Raw genomic sequence first — 25,082 nt, 5'->3', positions numbered from 1 at the left:
ATCGACAGAAGTAGGCCACAATCGTTGAGGGGGTATGCGACAGTATGTATGTGTGTATCTGGCTCTGTGAGTGTCAAGCCTGTGATTATGAAAAACTTGCTCTGACAATGAAAGTGAGCAAACAAGGCTGAAACCCCTCCATGCGTTCACCGATCACCTTCTCAACAGGTTCATGTACCGAGTACTTAACTAGGCTTTCCTTTAGACCAGCTGCATCTGCGATTACCGTCAACGTCTAAGCTTCACCCAACTAAGCCATGGCGTTGAACAGACCCGTGGCAGATCCAATCGCTATACTTACAGCAGTGAGTCCCTCTCTGAGAGTTTCTAAAACTCGCTTTTTGAAAGAATCTTGTGATTCGCTCATTTTTGACAGTGGCTTGTCCCGGGCCATACCCCACTTTTTATTCAAAATTACATTTTCATCACAAGCTCACTGGAGGTTCAACTCTTAATGTCTGCCATCACTAGGCCTTCCCTAAAGTTGTTCCGCCTACTGTCAGAATAAAACTTGTTCCCTTCAGATATCATCTGCAAACACTCTTACCCCAGCATAGCCCTGTTGTCTTCACCTAATTCACAGCCATGTTAGCGGAATATTTTTGGGTTTATTTAGATAAGAATATTTGAAACAAACAGCAGTTTATCTAAAAATTCTTCACCGAAGTGTGAACACGGAATGTTTTTCAACATTCGCGAAGAATGACTTGCTAGTCATGTACGACACTCAAACTCAATAGTTAACTGACTATCACCAATTGACATCGTGGCACTTTTGAGGCACTGTGGTTTTATAAAGGGGATCAAAACATCTCTTCGAATACGATGATACGAATAATACGATAACTCATTTATGCAAATTGATCAAGTGACGCCTCCTGACGTCTCTTGCTTCCAGTTCGTGACCTAAAATTTAAACGAGGTAAACCCCAGAACAAACAGCAGCCAAAATGAGCGAGTCACAAGAATCGTTTGAACAACGGATTTTCGGAACTGTCAGAGAAGGATATACTGCTGTCAGTATAGCTATAGGATCTGCTACGGGTCTGTTCAACACCATGGCTAAGTTGGGTGAAGCTAAAACGTCGACGGCAATCGCAGATGCAGCAGGTCTAAAGGAGAGGTTAGTAGGTACTCGGTAAACACGCTGTTTGAGTAGATAATGATCGGTAAGAGCGTTCAGGGGCCAGGGCTATCAGCCTCATTTTCAGTGCCCATGTATCGGCAGGTCGAATCGTACATTATCACAGGCGTAAAACTCGCAAAGCCAGATACACACATGCATATATACACTCGCAGATATGGGCTCTTTCGTGTGTTGCTGTTAGTGTTGTGATGCTCTATTGGTATGACCTTTGGTAAGTTCATAGCGAAAGTTAGGGACTGGTCAGTTTCTTCAGCCGGGGGGGGGGGCGGTGGATTCATGGGGGTCACCCTGTTTTTGACTTTGGTGATAGGGGGTCACCATGTTTTTGAAATGCCATACGGGGGTGGGGGTCAGTGTGTTTTTCAAGTTCGACACGGCCTCATACTTGCATAAAATGCATTGAGCCAGCCACAAATTTCATCATTCAGTTGCATTTTTGGGCGCGCCCTTCGGGCGCGTAACTTTAATAATAATAATAAGACATATTTTTCAGAGCCCCCGTCCTAGTGCAAAACTTTAATATATTGGACATATTAACTGAGATATCTGTATGTTTAAAATTTTTCGGCGCGCCCTTGGGCGCATTTCTTTCAAACATATTTTTCAGCATGCCCTTCAGCTGCATGACTTTCATATATCAGATATATATCAAAGATATCTGGATGTTAAATAATTTTTGGCGCGCCCTTCGGGCACAGTAAATTAATATATCACAGATACATATAAGAAATATCTTGATGTCTGTAAATTGAAAGTCTGTTTTCCAAAGTGTACTTATCATTATGAAATCTGCAGTTCATATGAAAAGCATGACAATTCTGATACTTTTCTGTTTTCTATTAGAAAGCATTAGTATTAGTATTAGAAAGCAACATGCACTAATATTTCACAATCACATTTTTCTTACAACAGTTCCGGACATCTGCTTATGCATAAAGAGAGTTGGAATATATACAGCTCATTCAATGGGGGTCACCCTGTTTTCGAAAGTTGGAATGGGGGGGGGGCAGCTACTTTTTGACGTCAGCTAAAAAATAATCCACCCCCCCAGGCCGAAGAAACTGACCAGTCCCTTACTACACAGTGGATATACACTGTGTTGTAAGGGAGAATTCAGTTATTATGGCTGGGGTTGGGCCGGCAAATTCTTCCTGCGTATCGGTCAAAATAAGTGAACCCCCTACCCATTGCACCAAAAAATTGATGACCCCCTCTTTTAAGATGACAAAATTTTCATGACCCCCCCCCCCCCCCGCGCGCCCATAGTGCTTGAGTAAAGCTACACACACATACACCTTGGGGGTGGGAGGGGGATAGAACCCCCACAGAAAGAATCTCAGATTTTATCAAATGACCCTCCTTACAAACTTACAAGGTGTTATTAATGTTCAAAGTTCCCCTTTGACTTGCTATACTTTTGAAATTACCCCTCAAAGGGATTGAACAAAAATTACAGGTGGATGGCAATATTTTGCGCGTGTATGTGTACAAAATTTTGATATTTGGATTTAATTGATAATCAGCTGTTGATAATGTTGATTCACAATACATGATAGTATATGAGAAAACCATGTAATACTTTTTCAATACAAAACTATATCTATGCATTTATAGATACTTGATAATTGACATATAAAAGTACTTAATTGGAATAGGGTAGTTACAACTGGTATGTGGACAAAAAATTGACTTTAGAATTTCACCAAAAATGTTCATCCATTATACATGGAACTCTATGATAAAATAGCGAATAATTTTTTTCCAATGAAAAATTCCAATATCATAACTGTTGTCAACATCTGAACTGTCAAATACCCTATTTGAATCAATTACATTTGTATCAATTATCAACCACCTATAAAAGAACAAATTAATTTAGTCTAGCATTGTAAAAAAAATATTCATAGTTTTCTCATAGACTCCAATGTATAGTGAATCAACATTTTGGTGAAATTCCAAAATCTAATTTCTTGCACACACATCTAGTCTAATCAAGTATATTAATATTAATAATCGAGAGTACATAAATACACAGTTTACCTATCTTTGTAATTGAAAACAATTATTCTTAGTTTCCTCATAGACTCCCATTTATAGTGGATGGACATTTTCAGTGAAATTCCAAAATCAGATTTCTTGTACACATAATATGCACCTTTAACCATCATATTTTAATCAAGTACAATTATGTTAATTATTCAACGTCTGTATATGCACAAGTATAGCAAATTCCACCCAAGAGTCTAATTTCACTTTTCATGGTACTAGTAGTCTACAGGTAACTGTTAAATAATTTCCCTGACAAAACTTGCTATATCACTAATATGTAAGTAATAGGAATTGTTCAGTGCCCTCAGTGAGCTCGATTTACAATAAGACAAGCTCAGAGTTGCCTAGTCAAGATTTTCATGTGACAGATAATTATACTTTTGTTCAGATTTAGTTTAATGACTTCAGAGAATGAAATCATGCAGCGAATTATTTTCATCTCTCAGAATATTTCTGAACCCTGAAACTTCTTTTTGACGGGACGGATACTTATGAAAATTAAGTGACCCCCCTCTGAGCTGTTTAAAAAAATACATGACCCCCCCCCTTTGCAGTTTTCAAATTCAAGGTGACCCCCCTGGATTTTGCCGGCCCAACCCCGGCCATAATAACTGAACGCTCCCTAACTTTCGCCAAAGACTGAGCAAGGGTCACGGTGTCACCTATGTATAGTTGAATAGATCATTTACTAAATAAAGGTTTCCTGAAGATTGTTTACGTAAGCAGATGGCAATGTGTAAAATATGATTTTACTAATCATAATTAATAATCACAAATATAACGAGAATAAGGTTCCCAGAAGGTATTTAAACAAAATAGACAACGTTGGTTCTAAAACAAGTTTTTTATTCTGTATCATTCATACCAATATTTTATTAATATTCGTAATTAATTTTTTGACTACAACAGGAAAAATAAACACCAATAATGTCGAATTCGCCTTTGTCTCTTCACTACTTTAACGTCGATCAAATCGACTACAATATTTTCCTTCCACTAACGTACAGTCTATTTTTAGCTCACGTGTGTAAACACGTGGGCTAATGTCATAGCGATGTCTGTCTGTCTGTCCGTGTGTGTGTGTCCGTGTCTGTCTGTCTGTTTACACGATAACTCAAAAACGCCTGAACGGATTCAAGTCAGATTTGGTACACAGGTACCATATGCTACTTGCAAGAACTGATTAGATTTTGGTTAGTGTTGCTTGCATATTAATGAAGTTATGCAATATCTTTTTTTTTCGTACGATGGTTTCCCTATGGAGACGGTATATCAAGAAATACTGCACAAAATTTCATGAAACTTTTCACAGATGACAGTCTCAGAACATTATGATGATACTGTGAGTGTCATGTCAATTATCTTCTCATTTGCATATTTAACGAACTTTTGTTATTAGTGAGATAACTCTGAAATTCCTGCACCAAACTTGATGATACTTGCAACAAATATTGATATGATATATATCTTATTGTACTAAGAAGCATTTGGCAGTGTCAAGTTAACATATAGCTCATTTGCATATTTTATGAAGTTTTGTAATTAGTCATATAACTCCGATATAACTTCACCAAATGTGATGAAATCTGCTGCAGATACTGATCTGACTGATATCTAACTGTAGTGTAAAGCATTTAGTAGTGTGAAATTAATTAAGGGTTCATTTGCATATTTAATGAACTTGTAATTAGTGATATTACTCCAAAATTGCAGCGTTAAATTTGATGAAACTTGCTACAGATGTTGATCTGATAAATATCCAATTGTACTGAGAAGCATTGAGCAGTGTCAAGTCAAGAATTAGCTCATTTGCATATTTCATGACGTTTTATAATTTGTCATATAACTCCGAAATAACTGCATCAAACGTCATGAAAACTGCTGCATATACTGATCCGACAGATATCTAACTGTGTTGTAAAGCATTTAGTAGTGTAAAGTTAATAAAGGGTTCATTTGCATATTTAATAAAGTTTGTAATTAGGTATATAACTCTGAAATTACGTCACTAAATTTTGTGAAACTTGCGACAGAAATTGATTTGATAAATATTTAATTGTGCTATGAATCATTGAACAGTGTCAAGTTAATTTAGGGTTTATTTGCATATTTAATGAACTTTGTAATTAGTGACATTACTGTAAAATTACAGCACTAAATTAAATAAAACGGGCTACAAATGTTGATCTGATGGATATCTAATTGTCCCATGAAGCATTGAGTAGTCATGCCAAGTACTGCCGCCAGGAAGTGTCCGGTTTCAAACCGCTTCAACCCGTGAAAATCACGGGGAACCCGATTAATTGACATGCATTTATGCATGGATTAGCCATGACGTGTTCATTTTCTATGCATATATGCAGAGCGTAAGCTGTCACTCAAGACAGTGATTGTTTACTTTGGTGGAAAAAGAAGTCAAGTATCAGTGTCAATCCTTGAGTGAAACAAAAAATCCCAATCTTTCGTATGTAAAAATGTGAAAGAGGCTCTCCACCTAACTGTCCAAAATGTTTGTTGTGTCGAGTTTGTGCACGTGTTTGATTCGTTTCGAAAATGTGTTCCTACATTCTTATCCGATTGTTTGTGTTAATGAAATGTTTGTTTCGCTTCGGAAATTGTAGGGAAGTTTGGATTAGTGTGTACGGTAATGTTTTGTTTGTGTGGGGAAAGCTTATGGCAAGACGCAGCCGGGCCTATGGTGTTACAATGTTGATAGAGTGGCCCTTTGACGCTTGCGTTTCGAAACACGAGTGTGGATTCTCAGTCGCAGTGTAGATTCTTTCCTTAGTTTGTGTTTGTGAAAATTTATTTTAATGCATTTTAGTGGTCTTGCTCTTCGAGTAGCGAGGCAAGTATATTAATGTTTGGGTCTCGTTGTGAGTCCGTTTGGTGGTTCGGTTTGTTTGTTCTATGTTTCTTTACTTTTGTAAATTTTGTTTAGACTAGTGTGTCTTTTACATTTTTTTGCGGCGGTTTGTGAACTTTTAGGCAATAAGTACCACTGCGGGGTACGGATTTTTATGTTTTTTTGGATCAAGATACTTGGTCGATGTGTTTCTTGTCGTACATTTTGTTAAACAGTTCGTGTACTTTGTTTACTGTTTGTTCTGTGTCGTCACTGTCTAGTTGAGTATAATACTGAGTGTTGCGTAATTGCTTTTCGCATTCGTGTACGTCATCTTTTGTGTTGACAATGACGATACCCCGACCCTTGTCGAAGGGTTTTTATGGTAATTTGTCTATTGTTTGCAGGCTGGTTTATCGCGATTCTTTGGGCACGCGACATTTCTTGTTTCCTTGTTTGAAAGGATATCTCTAGAAGTGCAAGCTTCAGATAGCTTTCAAGTTCTGTGTTTTTTGTTGTTCGGGAGTCCAGCTTGTTGCGATTGTTTGTGTCTTATAATGTAGCGCAGTCTCAGTTTGCGACCATATTTGTTGAAATCCTGAAGCAGTTTTATTCTGCTTGGTTTTGTTGGTGTCGGAATGTATTTTAGGCCTTTGCCTAGTGCTATTATTTCGGTGTTTGTTTGTTTGTTTGAGCGATGGAAGGTTCTTGATGAATTTCATGTTGTTGTCGGCTTTTCTTTGGAAGATGGCTGATTTATTTCCACGGCCATTTTGTCTGTTACTGTGTTTTATCATTTTGTTTTTGTTTTTTTAATGTTGTATTTCTTTTTTGTTGTGTTTACGATTTTTGTTAATTCTTATACAGCATAAACGTTGAACTCGAGAATTCGCTGTCACAGAGAATAATGGAATAAGAACTACAATTTTACCGTCGTTCGGTCGACTGAAGTAGCAGTTGGTGTTTATACAAAGAGTACAAAAGAGCGTCATGGATCTGGAGCCCGCTTTTGTTCATCAGCTAATCCCAATTAACGAGGGCCATTTAGCACCTCATCGAAGTTCTGCTCCCACTAATCCAGGGAAACCGTACTTGATAGTCCTACGTCATCAGCTAACGCCTCATTATGCTGATTTTATGCCATATATTTGAATACATAACGAGCCTGCGAAACCGGACAATTCCTGGCGGCATGTTTTCTCATGGTGTAAAGTTAATTAGCAGCTCATTTGCATATTAAATAAATTTTCGTAATTAGTGATTAAACTCTGAGAGTACTGTGCGAAGTTGAAAAAACCTGCTACATATAGTGATAACATATATCTTATTGTTTTGTGAAGGGATTAATGAACCTGTTGTAAAACACGTGAGCATATTCAGTTTATATCTGGTTCTAATTATCGCACCTCTTATGTAATTGTTGAATATGTCAATAACTTTATATATCAGAATTCCACCACTGTACAGAAGTTTCATTAAACTGCATCCCCTCATTAACCGTTGTCTGATTCGTCGCATAGATACGTGAGGGAGTGGCTCGGTGCCATGGTAACCAGTGGTATTGTGGAAGTTGATTCTGAAAAGGACACCTACTACCTTCCTCCTCACCGACACAATGCACTCTGCACTCAAGGTGGCACAGGAACTCTGTCCGTGCTCTGTGAAGGCATTCCATCAACAATTGAAGCTTATAAGGAAATCGTGGACTGCTTCAAAAAGGAAGGACCCGCAGGTACTACTATGTAAATGCATTTGCAAAAAATATGTAGGTTACTACATTTAAAAACACTCAAATTTATTCCAAATTTCACTCAACTTTTTAAAAGTCATCAAACAAACGTTTAGATCGGAAATCACTGATAAAAATAACATATATACCAATAAATAAATAAATATATATATATATATATATATATATATATATATATATATATAGTGTGTGTGTGTGTACAACAAAGCAGGTCAAGACGCACCAACTCAGGACACCAAGCTCTTCATTTATATAAAATTTATTTCACCGACGTTTCGTGGGAGTAATCCCACTTTATCAAGGTTAAAACAATCTTAAATGACATAACAAGGACAAACTTAAGTAAAATACACATGCTAAAATAGATGGAATCATACAGAGACTGGAAAACGTGCAAAAGTTATAAAAAAATAAAAATTGGCGCCAACTTACAGAAAAGGCGAGCAGAAAACTGCCCCGCTCTCCTCAGAAACCAAAAGTCGAATGGTCAAAGTGTGTATTTATTAAACAACATCAAAGCTCATTTATTCTTGCAAGAACATTTGCATATTAAGGTGTAGGAAAGGTGGTCGTGCACACCACACAGAAATGACGTACCAAAATATCCGACTCCAAAACATACATCTTAAATAGGTGATATTTTAAACAGTGGACAATTACGTACATCTAAGGACACTTATATAACAACTGAAATTCAACAATACATCGAACTAGAACAGTTACAGACAAAACAAAAAAATGAATACAGCTGAAAGAGTTGTGCCTACTAAAAATCGTCAAAATGAATTGAAGAAGGAGCTGTAAAATCTGCTTACACATCTAAAATTTTATGGTGTCTGTCTGTTCAAACACTGAGGATACATTGTGTTGAGTTGATATATCCACTTGGATTCTGTGAAATCTCTGGAAAATGTGTCATCTTTGTGTACTTTCTCGAGAATTACAACTTTCATATTTATGACGGAGTGTTTACATGAATTAAAATGTCGGCTCACGAACATTGCAGGGTTATTAGGTCAGACTTATTAGATTTAATCATACTCCTGTGTCCGGCCATTCTATATCTAATTTTATGCTTGGTTTGTCCAACATATTGACACATGCATCTATCACAGTAGATACAGTATATAACATTCTCAGTGTTACAATTATAATTCCCTTTTATTTGAAACATTTTGCCATTATGGATATTTGTCATTTTGTCAGTTTTTACCATATGTGAACACATTATTTTACATTTACTATCTCAAAATGGTCCTGAACCGTAATTTATATTATTGTCACTACGTTTCAATGTTCATTTATGTCTAACAATGAGTTCGCCAAGGTTTGCACACACTCTTTCTGAAATAAGAGGTGGGCGGGGCACGACTTCACGCATTCTTTTGGAAATTTTCAATATATGTTGGTGTTTTTTGGCCATTTCTTTTATATTTGGGCGTACAGAATGAAAATCACTGACAAATGCTGCTCTATTTGTTGTCTTGGGTTTGCTATATTGGAGAAAATTTTTTCTAGGTTTATTACGAACTTTCTCTATGATTTCAATTATCTTATTTTTATCATAGCCTGATTTAACCAATTTATTTTGAAACTCTTCTGCTCTCTGATCAAACCATTTGTCTAGGGAACATATCCGTCTCAATCTGATGGTACCACTGTAGATAATACTGTCGAATATGTGTTTGGGGTGAAAAGAGGATGGAGGCAGATATCTACAGCTATCGGTTGGTTTAATATATAGATCTGTCTCTACTCTTCCAGTAATTAGGCTGGTGGACATATCCAGAAAATGTTGCATTTTTGTTCCGTATTCTATTGTAAATTTGATAAAGGGGTGAATGCTATTGAGAAAAGTGTGATAAGTTTGGAGTTTACTTATACCAAGTGTCCAAATACCGTGCAAATCATTAATGAAACGTTTAAGAAAGTCTGCTTGATTTTTATAAACACTAGTTTTTATCAAAAACTGGCTCATAAATATGTTAGCATACATGGGTGCGAAGGGAGTACCCATGGCTGTACCATGTGTTTGAAGGTAGTATTCTTCACAGAATTCAAAGTAGTTATTTTGAAGGATGATATCTGCCAGGTCAATGATATTAGGCCAAACAAAAAAATATGTGCTGTTCCGATTACATGGTTTTCAAAAATAGGGTAGGTAGGTAGGGAATTTTTTTTTTTTTTCAATTTTTTTTATTTCTCAATTTGCATTTTGTACGCGTTCAAACAAACTACCAGTGAACAATTTCCTCATGAAACGCACTCAAATTGAATACCAATTTATTAAAATAAAATATTAATCAGTAGAATTTGAAGTGTGTGGTTTATTAAATAGACTGCCATGGAAATTGATATGGCTGAATTACAATTCTTTGACAGGAAAGTGAACTGTTTATCCACAGGTAAGTTTGACTTGTAAGAACTGACACAACACAATATTTACTGTCATCAACTATTTATTCTCTCCAAAATTTACAGGTACTCTGTGGTCAAGGGCAAGAACATTGTAAAGGAACCAGAATGTTGAATTTATACTTTAAAATTTAAGGTCTTTGAGTAATTAATCCTTATTGTAACTAGTAACGGCTACCCCTGGTGCAAATTTTAACCGGCTATATTGCAGCGTTGTCTGCACAGTAAAGTGGGGAAAACTGGTTTTTGGAAGGGTAAATAATTTACTGTCACATGTTCCTTGTGCAAACAATAAGAATGAAATGCCCATAGCCGAGTTCCCCAATATGTTTTTTGATGATATATAGTTTATATGGGGTTTCTCTGTGTGTATTCGAAACAATAGACTGTGTTTGAAAGTGACTGTTTCTAGTCCTGGACCCTTAAGTGGGCAGCCTCTGTCCATTAAAAACCCGCGGTGGAGAACACTGAAGTGTCTTTACAGTTCATTTTTTTCCATATGGGCGCTGCGTTATTGGCAATTTCCCACTGGCTCCACAAGAATGACACATTGGTAGTACAGTTTTAAAGCTTTTCTTAAGATCAAGATCGATTTCAGCATCTTCGTCCCCACAATGTGCACACACATCCTTTCTCCCGACATTCGCCCCATAGTATGGCAGTTCAACTGGCATTGCGCAAATCAAGTTCGGCCTGAACTGCACTTTGTTGTGAAGCCGATGGCCAGGAGGCGTGAGTGGAGCACCACAGGTATAATGATTCTCGCTCATTAGTAATACCAAGGAAACCATTTGTCGTTCAGTCAACTTGTTTTTAGAGTATACAACATGTGGCTTCCTGCACTCTATACACAGAAAACTTGCTCGTGCATTCTGTGCACTGCAAACAACAGGCTTTTCACGTACTTGGCTACTCGTGGTTGGTGTATCATCGGAGGTACTGGGTGTTGCACTACGAGAAGGTTGATCGAGTGCAGCAGCAACGGCAGGAGTGTTTTGCTTTTGAGCTTTCTTTGCGTTGAGAGAGGGCCTGTTTTCATCTGTTGTGATGGTTCCTTTCACTTCCCTGTATGGTTTGTAGTGCTCTCCATCGCTGTCTATCACTGGATCAGGCAGCCATACCAAGTCTTCCCTATTCAACTTTGGTGGGGAACAACAACTTTCATCACAGCATTTCCTTATCTGAAAGCTGTAGTGTCGTACACAGCAGTGTGATTCAACCCAATCATTGTATGATTTGATTTTCTTGGTGTGAACCTTCTGCAGCTTGGAGCAGTCCATTTCCGGGAACAGTTGCTGCAGGTGACGTTTCAGCTTGTCAACATCTGTAGCAGTGACTGGGTCAATTGCTGTGATGGGCTGACCTTTAAGTTTCAGTCGCATAAATCTGTTACGGATAGTAGCCTGCAGTGGTTCAACTGATTCAGTCCACCTCTCTTCTAGTTGTAGAGCTGGTTTCTTTTCAGCCATGGTTCTTATTTCTGCCATACTGTTGCATTTGCGGAGTTCTACCTCTGTCTTCTCATCACATGTCTTCTTTCTAGTGCACAATTCTGGAGCCCCAGATTTAGTATAGACATGATTCTCTCTGCTGGATTTGTCCAGCTGTGCCCCGGAGCACAGCGTGCCATGACCAACATGTCCAAATTCAGTTCTTTGAACAGGCATATAGATGCACACTTTACTGACTCAAGGGTGTTTCTGTGGTCCGTTCCACCATCAGTGTATTTCATGACCAATGTTGAATCAGGGTTATTTTCTCTGATGAGTTTCGCCAACACAGCAGCATGTCTGAATGGTGTTGATTGCTGGAAAACAGAATCGTTTACAATGGTGGTGACTTTTCCCTGTACAAAGGAATGCTCAGCTTGGTCGGGGATATCAACTTGCAGGACAACAGATGGTGTTAATGATCCTTTGGTCATGTCATGATCTGCAGCAACCAATGTGGTGGTCGTTGGTGCTATGGTTTTCTTACCTCGCACCCCAGTGGACACAGCAATACCTGGATCACCAAATGGGATCTTCGCTTTGTCATCACAGCAGAACAGGAGAGCCTTATCCCCTAACTCAACTGCTTTGTTTTTTAAGTATTTAAACAAAGCTGCACAGTAATGATCATCTGGATGCTGGACTCTCAGTTGTCGCCTTTGTATTTTGTACTGAACTTGAATGCGAGATGTAAAATTGAGAGCTGAATGCACATATGGATTTCTGGGAGCAAACTGAAGTCGTACAAGACTGGCTGATGGGATTGGTGTATTTTCTGGGCACTTTTCCTTGGCTTGTGAGATCAGTTCATTTAATGAGATCCACTGTGACAGATGACCTACATTGTGACGGCGTTCATCTGTAGCGGTTACCTCATCAACTAGTGCTGCAAGCTTGTCAAAAAATACATCAAATGTAGCTGTTGGTCTCCCGGCATTCAAGTGTCGTAAATCAGTCAGTAGTCCTTCTTCTCCCAAAAAGATAAGACGCAACCGCTGTCGTGTTTCTGGATGAGCTGCTGTGGCTGCATCTACAGTAAGCTCCTTGTAAATCAAGTCTGCTATGCTTGGTAATACAGTAGTGACACGGCTGAGCTTCTCCCTGAATGCTCGTTTCTGTGCTAGAGTGTGAAACTCTTTCAATTCTGGTTTCATGGCTGTGATAAGTCTGGCTGCCTGGGTGAGCATTTCAGCATCAGAGCGGTTTTCAGTAACTTGAACAACAGCCACGATTGTTATAAATGATCCACCAGGGCAGAACCTGAAAACATCTATTGGAACTGATAGTTGCATATCTTGCAAAAAACGATAACGCTGCACTGGATTTTGAAAGCATTCATTGAGATGTTTAGACTCATCGAACAGAACTGGTTTTAGTATACCAGCTGCCACAACATCATTGTTCAGTAGCTTGTATTTGTCCTTGACACCGTATGTGGCCCTGGACATATGTTCAACAGTTGCATTTTCAGCTACAGTTCTCACTGGATGATCAAGATTCCTGTACTCATCTTGCATTGCAGCTTGGTGTTGTAGATGCACTTTATATGTACGGAAACACTCAGCCAGTTGTTGTATGTTGTCATGCATTGATTTCCAGGCTGGACTGCTCTTCATCACAGGTTTCAACAATATGCTGTACAACGCTTGGCTGTGACTGTTGAGCTCCATACTCGATAAAGGCAAAGATTTCATCTTCTTGCGCTTCACCTCATTAAAACCATAGTAGTCCTCAAATGCAGGAGGTATTGGTAGCACTTCTGTTTTCTTCATAGCTGCATCATTGATGACTTGATGATGATTGGTTACATACCACAAGGCATTGCAGATGACCTGTAATATGTAAATGCAACAAAAGTGTTACTAAATCGGACACACTCATTATGTTTTAATCTCCACATCAAGCATTTTAACTATTTTGAATGCAGTGCAGTCTATTGAATAGAACAGTGCCTATTACATTCCATTGTTTATTAGAGAGTAGCTGTCCCTTGTTTACATTCAAAAGCATGTTGAAACACCCATTCTTCGACCAATCAACTGTTTTAGTTGGCATGTAGCAGTTTAGTACTCAGTACTTTACATAAATGTACAGTGTATGCAAGATATGCTAACTGGCCAAATAATTAATGTTTCAACATAATTATGTCTTAATCAGAGATATATTTGAAATATTTTTATTGTTTTAAAAGCAAGAAAGAAAAGCCAGCATTTTAACCCAAGAGCATTAATGGTTTTAATAAAAGCCATATTTATAAAATTTAATAGCAGGAATAGTCACCACACCTCATTCCACAGCTTTGTTTTTAAAGCAAGATCAAGAAAGGCAGCATTAAACCCAAGAGGATTTAGGGGACAAAGTCACTCATTTTTAATGTTATTTTCGTTATTTTAGTTTCTTTTGAAATATTGCTTTAATATGCTGTTCTGCTCGCTGATATATACCCAACCACCAGTTGTTACAATTCAACTCACACCCTATACTTGGACATAATGCATGATTACTTCCATCACTGAATTTTTGGTATGTACCAAAAATTGCAAAAAATTGCATTGTAGTAAAAGTTACATATGGCTTTGTACTGGGAGAGAGTTGGAACTGGTAAAACTGGTGATTAAGCATATATCAGGGAGCAGAACAAAATAAATAACATTTTACAAGAAATTAAAATACCCAAATTATAAATGTAAAAATGAGCGACTGAGTCCCTTCAATGGTTTTAATAAATAGCCACAGCATCAATAGTCACCACACCTCATTACATTTCTACTGCACTACCACAGCTTCTGTGGGGTTATTAGCACTGCTAGTACCATCACCTATTAAAACTGTATTGAAATCATACCTCAATACTTTTGGCATTGATATTGAAAAGCAACAGTATTTCCAATATCTGAAATAAAACGTTTCTGAAACAAACAAAAGAACCAAGTACATTCATTTTGAAATGCTTCACACAGACATAAAAACACATAAAACTTTTACTACTTTTTTAAATCAACATGTAAAACTTTCATATTTTAATGACTCTTTATTCTTGCTGTACATAGTACAAGTATATTGTACGCCAAACCAGAGAGACAGACAGTCAGCAAAATCAAGAAAGATGTGTTACATGTACACAACTCATACCTGCACTATATATGCTCCATCAGTCTTGGCAAGAGCCTTGGGAAAATCAAGCCCCATATCTTTAAATTCGCCTATCAATTTATTGTACAGCTCGTCTTTCCTTGATAATCCTGTTCTCATTCCAGCACTGGAAGTAAAAGTGTTTAAACAGAACTTCATTAGTTAGGACTAACAAACCAAGTCACTTTGTATTTCATGAAAAAAAAACCACATTTCAAGTGCTACGGCTGTCGTATAGTAAAATATATTGCTCCATTCTGAACAGTATTCAGCTCCTGCAGCACTAAAAGTTACATGTACATTTTCTCTATACATTCCCAATAAATCTAAAGCACAAAGCTGGAATCTGCTTCGATAAATATTTAAATCTGCATTTCTAAAAAGGTGTCAACACATTTTGTGAACCGGCCACTTTAGAAAGAACGTCGTAAAAATAACCGTGTTACACGAGTACTACTCCAAATCAAAGTTACAGGTCCATTGAGTGACCTTTAAAAATGAAATCTGACCTGCTTGTTTTCGGTGTTGCAAACTCTCGGCCACCTGCCATCAAAACTTGAAATGCATTTATAGTTTTCTTAGTAGTGTTCTTCACCAAGTCTTCAAGCTCTCGTAAATCCTCGGCTTTTTGCAGTCGCTCGCAAGAAAAACGAACGTACTTTACGTTGAAGTTTTTGGTAGCCTCGCCAACCTGTATGTTTGTCTGTTGTACGTCCAGCCACGGACCAGCAGCATCACTGGCACATTCTACTCGAATCGAGTACATTTTACACTCCGAAAAACCTGGATGGTGTTCCTCCAAAATTTCTTCAAATGTTCGGGTTTGCTTCACGGAAGACAAAATCGATCTTTCTTCGCCATGATCGCATTTGCGAAATGAAATTGAATACACGTTATGTGCATAGCGAGTCGCCATTTTGTTTGAACGAGGCCTGCTATGATGTCATAGTTCTCGCGTGATTTCGTGCGTTTCACGTTTTTTTCATATCGTCATTTTTACTTCCGGGTTTACGAAGCTCTAAAAAGTCTAGGGTCGGGGGAATAAAATCGGGGTAGGTCGGGTAATCGGAACAGCACATATTTTTTTGTTTGGCCCTTATTGATGTTTTTGTCATTTAAAATAGAGCAGGTTTTGAAGGCATGTTTCAATGCTTCTAATCCTTCTTTACGGGGAATGTTAGGATAGAGGCTTACCACGCCAAGACTAAATGGAATCGTATTGTCGGGCAAGTTTGACAGGTGTGAAACATTGTAATGGTGCAAATGATTCAGAAAATCGGTGGAATCTTTGACCAACTCTACGCAGTATATTGGCACGGTATTCATGAGTTGATAGTGAAGCCAGATCGAGACTCTACGAGTGGGACTATTGATCTGTGAGATTATTGCTCGTATGGGTGGTTTAACGTCAACCGTGGTGTTTCGATTTTTCAGTTTATGCCATTTAGCAAGCTCATGAATATAAGGAGTTTTAATGTTATCTTTATGGCATATAGCTAACTTCTCTGTATCTGAAATTGCAGAATTGTGATGCATTTTATCTGCTTGTTGAACAATTTTCGCATGAACTGTAGGTGTAAAATCTGTACTCATCTTTTTGTAAAATTTTGTATCTGATAGACGTTCCTTCATGACTTCAATATAATTCTCTCTATTCCATACTATAACTGAAATATAATATATATATATATATATATATATATATATATATATATATATATATATATATATATATATATATATATATATTATATATAGTCAAAAGTAGTTAAATTCACTCGGATGGAAATAAATACAGCAATGATGTAAAGTAACGTCATGCAAGTGCAAGCAATAGATCATTATGGGTTCTCTATGATTGTGTCATTTGAATGATGAAGATATGACATCAGCAGGATTAGTTTATAACAATTAATATACAGCAAAGAAATAACATCATCAAAATCTACTAGGTGTTCATCAGTTATTTACCAAGGCGACTGTTTCGGGGATTTGAAAACAATACAGTCCACTGCCTTGGCTCCCCATGCAGTACTGATCAGGTACCCCCACACCTTAAGTTATTCTGAGTCTGATGTTATATATGATGTCTTTCGGTGTTACATTGAATTTTTCAAAAAGTTGAGGATGTCTTGACATAGCTTTATGAAACTGTCTGATAATTTTAGGTTGTTGTCCTCCTTGAGACAACATCCTGTTGTACAGGCTGGCAACTTTTGGAAGAAAATCTTCTATTAGAAGTGTTGCGCGAGCAATGCGAAGATATTCTGACAATACAGTGCCATAAAAAATATACGAAGGGATGTTACTTTCGCGCTCTGGCATTCGCACTATAGAAAACTTGAAATCATCGTGCTTGTCAAAGAGTTTATAAACGAATATTCCATCTACTATAGATATGTCCAATTCGAGAAATGTAGCATGTTGTCCATTATGCTCACACTTCAACGTGAGCTCTGCAGGATATATTTGCTCGTATAGATCTACAAAACTCTCCACCATCATTTAGAAGACATATGTCATCGATGAATCGTGCGCATCCATGAAATTTCCGAGCACGAGCTATATCGGTATGAATGAGTTTTGACATGAATCTATACTAATTCATCGCTGAATCATGCGCATCCATGAAATTTCCGAGCACGAGCTATATCGGTATGAATGAGTTTTGACATGAATCTATACTCATTCATCGCTGAATCGTGTGCATCCATGAAATTTCCGAGCACGAGCTATACCGGTATGAATGAGTTTTGACATGAATCTATACTCATATATATACATATATATATATATATATATATATATATATATATATATATATATATATATATATATATATATATATATATATATATATATATTATAAATCAACAGGTGTGGTCTGTTCAGTTAGGTTGAAAAACAAGTATTTGAGGGCCGTCCTAATAATGAAAATTTCTATTGTAACATGTTTTCTTGCTTTTGTAATTATTGCTTACATGTTAATTTTATGTACAAATTTGCATAGCTTTTTAAATTTTTGATACTTATTTTCTCGCGTACTTACACGATGCTATTACTGTCTGCAATTTTCGTGCCTAAAACTTTATTTTAATTGTGTATCTGCGAGTTGCGGCAATTCCCAAAAATGGTTACAAATGGTTGGCAATTTTCGGTACCATAATGAAAAAATTGAGAGACTCAGAGAGAGAGAGAGAGAGAGAGAGAGAGAGAGAGAGAGAGAGAGAGAGAGACAGAGAGAGAGAGAGAGAGAGAGAAGAGAGAGAGAGAGAGAGAGAGAGAGAGAGAGAGAGAGAGAGAGAGAGAGAGAGAGAGAGAGAGAGAGAGAGAGAGAGAGAGATGGGAAGGGAGGAGGATGACAGAGACAAAGAGAGTCACCACACATCTTGTAATTAATAATTTGTTTTTTCTCCAGGAGTTCCGCACTCAAAGTATACCCTCGATCCTTCTTTTTGTGACAAATTTGCCAGATGCAGTCTACAGGATAAGGCGCCAAAGTTTCTTACGGGAAATGATATTATCAGGAAACTTCTTGGTAAGTTCAAACAAATATTTTGATTAAAGATTAGAAACTTTAAAAATTGCAAATTACGCGCCGTGCAACATCATTTTGCTCGAAAGTATGATAGTTGTATATCACAACATGGTTGGCCTCTCTTTCATAGTGTGTGTCATCCTTGGTTTACGGGTAGAATTTAGTATTTATGGATCTATGGTTCATATTTATTGCATGGATCTTGACTAAAGAGCTGCTCGATGATGACAGGGTAAGTTGTACTTTGCCAGACTTTGTGATCAGCAAAAATCAGAAAATAAAGATCGCAGGTTGCACATAGAACTTCGTTCTCTTCAATGAGGTGTCTATTACTTTTGTGCGATGAAATTTACGATGTATTAAACTTCCATAGGGTGTAAACCATTTATTTCATCGAATCATCGCAGATCATTAAAGTCGCATTTGTTCGTACATTGTAGCTAGAAATTGCTTAGGTTGATAACTTGCATACATTGCATAACATGCACATTTCACTTTTATAATAATAATATTTTATTGCTTGCTTGTAAATATAGGATTTACATCACATTTGTGGCAATAAAAGTGTGATACAAAAATAAGTTAAAATTTTCTTCAATAAAGATAAAGTATTACAGTATAATAATAGTAGCTAATAATAAATATAACTAGGTATTTCTTTGTTTATATAAAGTAAAAATATAATCTGCAAGTTGTTCATTAAAAGATAACTCTTGTTTTGTTAGTAGAGAAATAAGCTGATTTTCAGTATTGTCGTTTGGGAAATTGATTTTACTGAAAAAGTTCTTTCTTTGGACTTTGTATTTCTGAACAGACCAATAAAAAGTGGATTTCATCTTCAATACTGTTGGTGTTACATTGATTGCAGTATCTTTCAGTAATTGGGTTTTTGGAAGAGTGTGTCTCCCTTTTTCAATTGCTAGATCATGATTGCTAATGCGACGTTTGGTGAGTAATTTTCTTTTCTCACCTTGTAACTGTGTTAAGTAGGGTTCTAATCTAAAATTACGTTTTATTTTGGCATACATTCTTAGTTTACTATTTTCATCAGTTCACATTTTTCAAAACGACTTCATTATTGTTTGTTAAATTGTTTTCATCAATCCAGTTATAACTTTATGGTGTTTAAATGATGGAGCTTTATCAAGGAGAAAGTCCATTCCATTGTCTTTAATTAAAGCACTTAAACAGTTAAACCAGGATCTACTGTTAGTGTTGTTTACCATTTGCTCCAAAAAAGCTTCTTTAGCAAGATTACAATGTGGCAGTTGTACGATATGAAGCCAGTGTTTAACAATATTAAGTTTGATCTCAAGTGGAAGTGGAAATTGTCCTAGTTCACCCCTCACAGCGGCATTGCAAGCTTGTCTATTACACTGTAAAATGTTCTTACAAAATTTGAGGTGAGTTTTTTCAATTGCTGATTTATCCCACATCTTGTAATCCATGAAATCTTGTCCCCAAATCTCTGAGCCATACAGTAAAACAGGTTTAATGAAAACATTGAATAGATGTAGGGAAAATTTTATCTTTTTGTTGTGCAATAAAACCCTTTTTTATACTATACAAAGATTTTGCTGCTTTCCACTAAAGCTACCATTTGATTTAATTGTCAGTCCTAAGTATGTATAGTTTCTAACAGATTTGATGCATGTACTACCATAGTTAAATAAGTGTTTATCTATCAAAGGAGATTTACTAAAATTAATTGCTTGGGTTTTCTGTAAATTAACATCAAGTTTCCAATTGGAGCAAAATGTGTGTAGTGTATTTAACTCCCTCTGCAAACCTTCTTTTGAAGCAGAGATTAAGACTAGGTCATCAGCGTAAAATAATGAGTTAACTGGGGTATTATTCAACACTGGTGTTGAGTATTTACATGTCTAGATTAGTTTTAAAGTCATTGACATATAAATTGAACAGACTAGGACTTAGAACACAGCCCTGTTTTACTCCTTTTCAACTTTCAGGCTGGGCGAGATAAAATTATTTGTTTTGATGTGTATTTTTGTGTTGGTGTACATGTGTTTTATAAGTCTGTATAATTGCCATTAATGTTATTTTTGAGAAGTTTATGGAAAAGACCAACTCTCCATACCGAGTCGAAAGCCTTAGCGAAGTCAACAAAACAAACATAAATGTTCTGCTTATTGTTAATATATTTATGTATTTGATTATTGTCTTCAGGGTAAATATGTGATCTATTGTGCGATGGTTTTTGCGAAATCAAGCTTGATTATTATGTATGATATGGTTTTCATCTAAAAAACTATTTAGCCTTTCATTTAGAATGTAAGAGAAAACTTTTCCTACACAACTTTCGACAGAAATGCCCCTATAATTTTTCGGGTCATATTTATCTCCTTTTTTAAATAAGTGTGTCACAATGCTTGTATTCCAGATGTCTAGAAAGTTTGATGTATCTAAAACTGCATTAAATTATTTAGCTGAGGATTTACATAGAAAGGAGGAACCATGTTTTAACAACTCTATACAAAACCCATCAATCCCTGCTGCTTTTTACTTTTTAAATTTCTAATTGCTGATAACACTTCATTAGTTGTTATTGACTTATCCAGCTGCTGATTAGCCTGATTCTTAGTTTTTTCAGATGTAAACTATCAATAATTTGCTGTTGAAAATCATTATACCTGTCATTTTTAATTGAGCGAGAATTTTTGTAAAATTCCATCCATGTTGCTGCTGAGACACAAGCTCCAGTATTGTTATCATTATCATTATTTTTAAGTACTTGGTCAATTTCCACATATCATGTGAGTTGTAAGCATGTAGACTGTTTAGTTTGTCTAAGTTGTTTTGCCAGAATTGCAATTTCTTATTTTTAGCAAGTTTTCTAAACTTCTTTTTCTTTGTGTAATAGATAATTTTAAACTGACTGTCATATGGAGCTTTATTTAATAGTTTAGCTGTTGCTATTAGGTCCCTTTTGCTGTATCTCAGTTTTTGTCAAACCATTTTGTCTTTCTCTTTAAATTTTTCTTTCTCTGCTTTTGTCTATTGAAAATTCCACTGCAGGCTTTATCTAAGATATCATTAAAGTGCTTAGTGGCTGAGTTAATGTCAGATTTGTTATTACCAGTATTAGTATTCAAAAATTTTGCAAAATCTTTTAGTAGCTCATCTGAAGCTAATCTATCCGTGTAATTGAAAACAGATAACTTATCCCATTTCCATTTTTGGGGCATTTGTAACAAATTCACAGTAACTTTAACACTGCTTGGATTAAAATTTGTTAGTTTGAGAAGAGTAGAAATTTGACAGTGATCTGAGAACATTGTGAAATTGTGTATTTTAAAATACTCAAAGTTATCGGTGATGTCTGTTGTTGCAAGACCATAATCTACTACACTGTTTCCATTTCAGTGGTAACATGTAAATTTTCCACAAATATCTCCAGGTAGTCTGCCATTCATAATTCTTGTATTGGTGGTTTTACATAAATATATGAGGTTTCTACCATACTTATTTTCAATCTTATCCATATTGCAGCGATTAAGATGTGTATCAACAGAATATCCTGGTGGAACTGGTATATGATTTGAGAAATCATTGTCAATAAAATCTGGCAGTAATCCTATTCTGGCGTTAAAATCCCCTAAAATCATGACAGATCCAGAACAGCTATATTTTGTGATCAACTGTTCTAAAACGTTCGAAAAATGATTCAGACCTACGTTTGAAATTTTCTGGTGCATTGTAAACAAAGCAAATAAATATCCTGTTGTAATCTGAAAAATGCTTTTGAAAGTTTGCACCACACCATATCTTCCGCATCTGAATAAACCATTTTTAAACCCTTCTTTAGTGTATTTTTTACCAAAAGTGAAAGACCACCCCTCTGTTTTTTCTTTTTTCTGACAACAGAATAGTCATAGTATCCAGGAATGTGAAAAGTATGTTTCAATTGCTCTGTGAGCCAAGTTTCTCCAATACCAATAACGTCATGTGAGTAACATTATTTATAAAGTCACTGTCTTGAAACTTTCTCTCTTGGTAACCCTGTATGTTCCAGTAGGATATTGACAGTGAACTTTGTATATTTGCTGTTTTCTGAAATGTAAAGTTACTCATATCTATTGATTGGTATCATTTGCCTTTGGCTTTGAGGTGTATCAACATATTGTGGCAAAATGGGGTGATTTCTAGACCTATGAAAACCTTGTGTTGCGTCCCCGTATTGCTTACCACCGGATTAACAGGATGTTGAAAATACTGTCTTCTCCTGAAAAGGTTTCGGTTCACACCAACGTTTGGAGCGAGCATATTCTTAATATTCCTTACTAACAAAGCTGTACCCTGGTCATTTAAATGAACATTGTCAAGCAAATGTGTTGCTGCATTGATATTGTTGTGATCGATAAACACTAAATTATTATGCATATTGCACATTTTATGCAGTTGTGTGTTTGTGTGTTTATATGATACGAAATTTTCATGATTGAACTTGCCACCTCTACTTGCCTAACTGTATGTCTAGTACATCGATCATGTACAAAGAAATCATTGAAGATAGTCGATTTCGAATTCCCTTTCCTTTGGCAGTTTATATCCATTTCTTGCTTTTCGGTAAACACAATTTTGCGTTTCTTTTTGGTGATGACAAGATATGCCAAGTAATTGGTAGTGGCTAAGATATGACACAAGCAGATCTTCTGCTAGCGACCGCAGATTATTTCTTTATCGCTGCATTCACAATTTTCAAAACAACACCATCGTACAAGGACTTAATGTTGGTTTTTATGTCTGAAATATTTTAAACTTTCTAGCAAGCCGCTATAATACAGATGCGTGTCACTCTTTACGGTAATGCAGAATAAGGTTAACTTAAACCGAAATTACCAGTTACTCGACGAATGCTTCATCGTTTCACAGATATCCATACCAATCTTCTGGATCAGTCATATCTCCCCAATAAATTCATAATTGCTAGCTTCTGTACGACAGGTAGTCTTATGTGTAACCAGAACTTAGCTTGATCCATACACCCCTTCCATTCATTAAAGGCAGTTTCCTCGATCTCCATGGCAAAAATTCAAAGTGTAATAGGGCTTGTGTTTGTTAGACTAGATCCTGTGATTATGAAATATTGACGCCTTGTTATTTTCAGAAACTTCATCGACAGTCTGTGAAGTAGGTTGTGGCAGTGGAGCTGCGCTTTGCCTGATGGCCCGAGATTTCCCACATTGTGAATTTCATGGCATTGACAATGCTGAAAAACCCATTGAGGCAGCAAAAGCGAAGGTCAAGTCCATGCAACTCTCCAACGTCACATTTCACCTCGTTGACGCCACCGAATTTGGAAACACTGAAGACTGGAAGGCAAAATTTGACCTGGTCTATTGCATGGATGTGGTCCATGATGTCGGACGACCTGACCTGATGTTTGCAGGGATCAGGCGCGTAATGAAAGATGACGGCTATTTCGTAATGAAAGACGTCGCCGGTCACACCAAGCACGCGGATAACATTCAGAATCCAATAGCACCTTGCTTTTATACCGTTAGTCTCTTCCGATGTATGCCACTTTCACTTTCATCTGGGGATGACAGTTTTGGGTTAGGAGCAATGATGGGAAGGGAAAAAGCACTGGCAATGCTCGAAGAGGCTGGCTTTGAATGTTTCCATGCAGGAAAAATCGACCTTTTCACTGAAGATTTTTACTGCAGGAAAAAGTAAGCTTCTTTAAAGTGCAGTGGCCAAAGCATGCTTAAAACTTAAGTAATAAACAGTGCTTCCTCGTCCATTTACAAATTTGATTTTTGAGCTTAACGTAAGCATATAATGTCTTTAATTGTCATCCTACGTCCTGTAGGATTGCCTCGTAATATCTTCATCTTTCGCGCCTTTATAAACCTGTTCTGTTCCAATCTGATGATCGCGTACGCTTACATTGTGATTGTAGGCATTTCAGTAATACCTTTATGTGTGTTACGTTTGTTAATGAATATATTGATAAAAGTACTTGATGTATGCAAAGGGCTGTGAGAGAGTGTAGATTATGGGTAGGGGTAAGTACCTGTCACAAAGGTATTGATCAACAGGACATCATCTCAGTTTGGACCAGTGGGAGGGCAAACACTCTCCCACAGATTGACATTTATCCCCCGGACATAGAAGGTGCTGGAAATATACAGATAGGGCCTGGGTAGCAAGGATCCGTCAGTTGCATGTTCAGGAGTGTATAAGTGTGCAAACTCTGAAAAAAGTCAGTGAACAAATCTTGTATGTTCAAAGCGCTACTATGTAGTGGACAGTATCATGTGTTGATACAAGTTTAAATGTCACAGGTGTATTGTAATCTTTAAAGTTTATGTTAGAAGAATTTCTAGTCACAGGTGTATCTTTAATCTTCATAGTTTATTTGGAATTTTGAATGCACAGGTGTGTCTTTAATCCTGAATAGTTTGTTTAGAGTGCGTATTAATTCTGTTTTTGCTAGGCTTTATTGTTTATGTACTGATGAATTTTAAATTAAGTAATCTGCTTTCTACTGATATGCAAATGTACTTTTAAGGGTCTATTGTTTTAGCCCCTAGTTTTGTGAGGTTAATGAGACCTTTAAGCGCTGACCCCCCTTCAGGTATAGATAGGGGACATAGATTGAGTCAAATTGTGAGCCACAACTGCATGCAGCTAGCAGACATAGCTTTTCTTTCCCAACCCACCCACTCCTTATAAAAATTATATTATTTTCT

At 36.7% G+C, this 25,082-nt stretch overlaps 2 protein-coding genes across 3 annotated transcripts; one reads left to right on the top strand and one right to left on the bottom strand.

Moving 5' to 3' along the window:
* The first annotated feature begins 903 nt into the window (after positions 1–903).
* LOC139134440 (S-adenosylmethionine-dependent methyltransferase Rv2258c-like) lies at positions 904–24,119 on the top strand. Of its 2 annotated transcripts, XR_011552808.1 has the most exons (5): positions 904–1,123; positions 7,562–7,773; positions 18,247–18,366; positions 19,181–19,314; positions 23,495–23,593. XR_011552808.1 is itself a non-coding variant. In XM_070701304.1 (4 exons), exons 1-4 carry the CDS (start codon positions 951–953, stop codon positions 24,061–24,063), a joined length of 1,074 nt encoding a protein of 357 aa, XP_070557405.1. In that variant the 5' UTR covers positions 904–950; the 3' UTR covers positions 24,064–24,119. The 2 variants fall into 2 exon arrangements, 1 of the variants encoding a protein (XP_070557405.1); XM_070701304.1 differs by lacking the exon at positions 19,181–19,314 and having other exon boundaries at positions 23,495–24,119.
* LOC139134430 (uncharacterized) lies at positions 11,714–15,734 on the bottom strand. Its single transcript, XM_070701294.1, has 4 exons — positions 15,338–15,734; positions 14,829–14,955; positions 14,542–14,605; positions 11,714–13,528 (listed from the first exon to the last, which is right to left on the bottom strand). The coding sequence occupies exon 4, from the start codon at positions 13,466–13,468 to the stop codon at positions 11,714–11,716; it is 1,755 nt and encodes a 584-aa protein (XP_070557395.1). The 5' UTR covers positions 13,469–13,528; positions 14,542–14,605; positions 14,829–14,955; positions 15,338–15,734.
* Positions 24,120–25,082: the final 963 nt, after the last annotated feature.

This window comes from Ptychodera flava, chromosome 1, assembly GCF_041260155.1.
Source record: "Ptychodera flava strain L36383 chromosome 1, AS_Pfla_20210202, whole genome shotgun sequence".
Classification (NCBI taxonomy): domain Eukaryota; kingdom Metazoa; phylum Hemichordata; class Enteropneusta; family Ptychoderidae; genus Ptychodera; species Ptychodera flava.
Note: the sequence above shows the minus strand (reverse complement) of the source record. Positions and strands in the feature narration are given on the sequence as shown.